At 42.2% G+C, this 4237-nt stretch overlaps 1 protein-coding gene across 1 annotated transcript; it reads left to right on the forward strand.

Moving 5' to 3' along the window:
* Positions 1-1689, forward strand: LOC124047831 (relaxin-3 receptor 1-like). The gene has a single exon (XM_046368146.1). The coding sequence runs from the start codon at positions 133-135 to the stop codon at positions 1363-1365; it is 1233 nt and encodes a 410-aa protein (XP_046224102.1). The 5' UTR covers positions 1-132; the 3' UTR covers positions 1366-1689.
* The last annotated feature ends 2548 nt before the right edge of the window (positions 1690-4237 follow it).

The raw sequence follows: 4237 nt of genomic DNA on the forward strand, positions 1-4237 counted from the left end.
CAGGTTGTTGTGTGTTAGCACGTTGCAACAAGAACACTACCTATGGGATTTAGGGAGACTGCCGAGGCTGCAGCAGGTGCGTCTCAACAGTTGGGATACCCATAACATCCAAGGCAACTGGCAGAGCATGGAATGGATTTTCTTAACGGCAGCAGTGCTGGGCTGAGGTCGGAGATGCAGGGGAAACTTGCCGAGGAAGGTTCCGGATTCTATCCTGTTTCTTCGTTGAACTTCTCTTTCGTGCTTAATGAAACGAATCAGTCCTTTGATTTCGTGGGGGATGGATCCGCCGTCCTGAGAATAATCATCTCTGTGATTTACTCTGTGGTCTGTGCTTTGGGGTTGATAGGAAACATCCTAGTCTTATATCTAATGAAGTCTAAACAAGTATGGAAAAAATCGTCAATTAACCTTTTCGTGACGAGTTTAGCAGTGACCGATTTCCAGTTTGTATTAACTCTTCCCTTTTGGGCAATAGAGAACGCTTTGGACTTCACTTGGCTTTTTGGAAAAGCCATGTGCAAGATAGTGTCTTACGTGACGGCGATGAATATGTACGCAAGTGTGTTTTTCCTGACTGCTATGAGTGTGGCACGATACTGGTCCGTTGCTTCTGCGCTCAATAGCAGGCGGCGCCGTCCTCGCTGCTGCTCGGCAGGCTTTATGAGCATTGTCATATGGGTTGCTGCTATATTCGCAGCGTTGCCCCATGCGGTGTTTTCCACAACGGCGACTGTCTCCAACGAGGAACTGTGTCTTGTTAAATTTCCAGACACTGTCGACGCACAATTCTGGCTTGGACTTTACCATAGCCAAAAAGTACTGATCGGGTTTCTAATCCCGCTGGGGATCATCTCCGTCTGCTACCTGCTCCTTCTGCGCTTCATCACATCCAAGAACGTGAACACCTCCACCGCAAAAAGACGCTCCAAAGTGACTAAATCAGTGACTATAGTGGTTCTGTCATTTTTCCTCTGTTGGTTGCCCAACCAGGCACTAACGGCTTGGGGGATTCTTATAAAACACAACGTTGTGCATTTTAGTTGGGCATATTACACCACGCAGGCATATGTATTCCCAGTGTCTGTCTGTTTGGCGCACTCCAACAGCTGTCTAAACCCCATATTGTATTGTCTAATGAGAAGAGAGTTCAGAAAGGCTTTGAAAAAACTTTTTTGGCAAATAACGTCTCCATCGGTAACCAACATGAGACCGTTTACGGCAGTGACCAAGCCGGAACAGGACGAGCACGGCCATGGGATGGTTCCGTTAGCTCTCTGTCCGGCAGAGCCAGCCTTGGTTTTCTATCCACCTGGTGTTGTTATTTACAATGGGAGAAACGATATGCTCCCGAACAGTACGTAGCCTGTCCTAATACATTTGCCAAGCTGTCTATGGTGCCGATTTAAAAGGCGATTTAAAATGAATTATTATTATTATTAATTATTTGAATGAATATATTGCTGTGTTGATCGATTTATTTATTCAATGTATATTTATATATGTATTTATTCATTTCTATCACCACTATTTTGTCAATTTTACGCATCAATCATAAGTGGCATGCTCTCGACTGATTGAAGCAAAAACTGAATAAAGGCTGTTCAAAATGTATTTAGATGCAAATCATTAATGTATAAAAGCAGCCAATTGGTTAATCTGTAAATTGTAGGCTTTAATGTATATGTGTGACACATCAAAATAAAGACCAGGATAATCTTGACATTCACCTCTCTGGTGAATGTGGTAAATAAATCCTACACATGCTCATGAGTTTTACATCCCTAATTACTTGCGTTGCCTTTTTATAATCACAGTACTAGATCTAACCTGTGGGGAATGTGTTCAGTGGGGGCAACATCTATTTCAGTTGTGCAAAGAAGTTATAAATCAGTAATTGAGGTGGAAATGAAATGGGCTATCATAGTCTCTCCTCTCACATTCATGTGGATGACCTGTCCTTTAACATCGTTTAGAGTTCATTTTAAAGTTGTAGTACAGAGATCGTCACTATAATAGGAGCAAAGACCAGCCGTGACAAGTCCTTTATTCTGAGCTAATTACTTCTAGGAAAGATGGGTGTGCCAGCGGTGTGCGGGGATGATCTGTAGAGTTTCTTATGAAAGGTGGGCAGTTGACAGACACATACTCACTCTCCCTGGAAGTGGAACAACTGAAAGAGCACTGCAAGGGGCACATCATTGCCAATAACCCTCTGCGCAGAACACACGACATAATGCACCTCTGTGCATACATAACACATGATATACAGTGGCTTGCGAAAGTATTCATCCACCTTGGCATTTTTCCTATTTTGTTGCCTTACAACCTGGAATTAAAACATTATTTTTGGGGGGGGGGGGGGGTTGTATCATTTGATTTACACAACATACCTACCACTTTGAAGATGAAAAATATTTTTTATAAACTTGAGCGTGCATAACTATTCATCCCCCAAAGTCAATACTTTGTAGAGCCACCTTTTGCAGCAATTACATCTGCAAGAATCTTGGGGTATGTCTCTATAAGCTTGGCACATCTAGCCACTCTGATTTTTTCCCCATGCTTCAAGGCAAAACTGCTCCAGCTCTTTCAAGTTGAATGGGTTCCGCTGGTGTACAGCAATCTTTAAGTCATACCACAGATTGTCAATTGGATTGAGGTCTGGGCTTTGACTAGGCCATTCCAAAACATTTAAATGTTTTCCTATAAACCACTCAGGTGTTGTTTTAGCAGTATGCTTAGGGTCATTGTCCTGCTGGAAGGTGAACCCCCGTCCCTAGTCTCAAATCTCTGGAAGACGAACAGGTTTCCCTCAAGACTTTCCCTGTATTTAGCACCATCCATCATTCCTTCAAATCTGACCAGTTTCCTAGTCCCTGTCGATGAAAAACATCCCCAAAGCATGATGCTGCAACCACCATGCTTCACTCTGAGAATGGTGTTTTCTGGGGTGATGAGAGGTGTTGGATTTGCGCCAGACATATCGTTTTCCTTGATGGCCAAAAAACTCAATTTTAGTCCCATCTGACCGGAGTACCTTCTATATGTTTGGGGAGTCTCCCACATGCCTTTTGGCAAACACCAAATGTGTTTGCTTATTTCTTTCTTTAACCAATGGCTTTTTTCTAGCCACGCTTCCATAAAGCCCAGATCTGTAGAGTGTATGGCTTAAAGTGGTCCTATGGACAGATACTTCAATCTCCGCTGTGGAGCTTTGCAGCTCATTCAGGGTTATCTTTGGTCTCTTTGTTGCCTCTGATTAATGCCCTTCTTGCCTGGTCTGTGAGTTTTTGTGGGCGACCCTCTCTTGGCAGGTGTTACGGTTTTCTACTATCTCCTCCTCTGACGAAGAAGTGTAGCAAGGATCGGACCAAAATGCAGCGTGGTATTCTTGATACATATTTAATGAAGACAAACAAACATACAATACAAAAACAACAAACGTAACGTGAAAACCTAAACAGTCTATCTTGTGCTAACACACACAGAGATATGAACAATCACCCACGAAACACTCAAAGAATATGGCTGCCTAAATATGGTTCCCAATCAGAGACAACGATAATCACCTGCCTCTGATTAAGAACCGCCTCAGGCAACCATAGACTTTCCGAGACAACCCTACTCAACCACAATCCCAATACCTACTAAAACCCCAATACAAAAACACACCACAAAATAAATCCATGTCACACCCTGACCTGACCAAATAAATAAAGAAAACACAAAATACTAAGACCAAGGCGTGACAGCAGGTTTGTTGTGGTGACATATTCTTTCAATTTTTTAAATAATGGATTTAATGGTGCTCTGTGGGATGTTCAAAGTTTCGTATATTTTTTTATAACCCAACCATGATCTGTAATTCTCCACAACTTTGTCCCTGACCTGTTTGGAGAGCTCCTTGGTATTCATGGTGCTGCTTGCTTGATGGTGCCCCTTGCTTAGTGGTGTTGCAGATTCTGGGGCCTTTCAGAACAGGTCTATACAGTTGAAGTGGGAAGTTTACATACACCTTAGCCAAATACATTTAAACTCCTGACATTTAATCCTGGTAAAAACGTCCCTGTCTTAGGTCAGTTTGGATCACCACTTTTTTTAAGAATGTGAAATGTCAGAATAATAGTAAAGAAAATGATTTCTTTCAGATTTGATTTCTTTCATCACATTCCCAGTGGGTCAGAAGTTTACATACCCTCAATTAGTATTTGATAGCATTGCCTTTGAATTGTTT

The sequence above is a fragment of the Oncorhynchus gorbuscha genome, linkage group LG11, assembly GCF_021184085.1.
Source record: "Oncorhynchus gorbuscha isolate QuinsamMale2020 ecotype Even-year linkage group LG11, OgorEven_v1.0, whole genome shotgun sequence".
Classification (NCBI taxonomy): domain Eukaryota; kingdom Metazoa; phylum Chordata; class Actinopteri; order Salmoniformes; family Salmonidae; genus Oncorhynchus; species Oncorhynchus gorbuscha.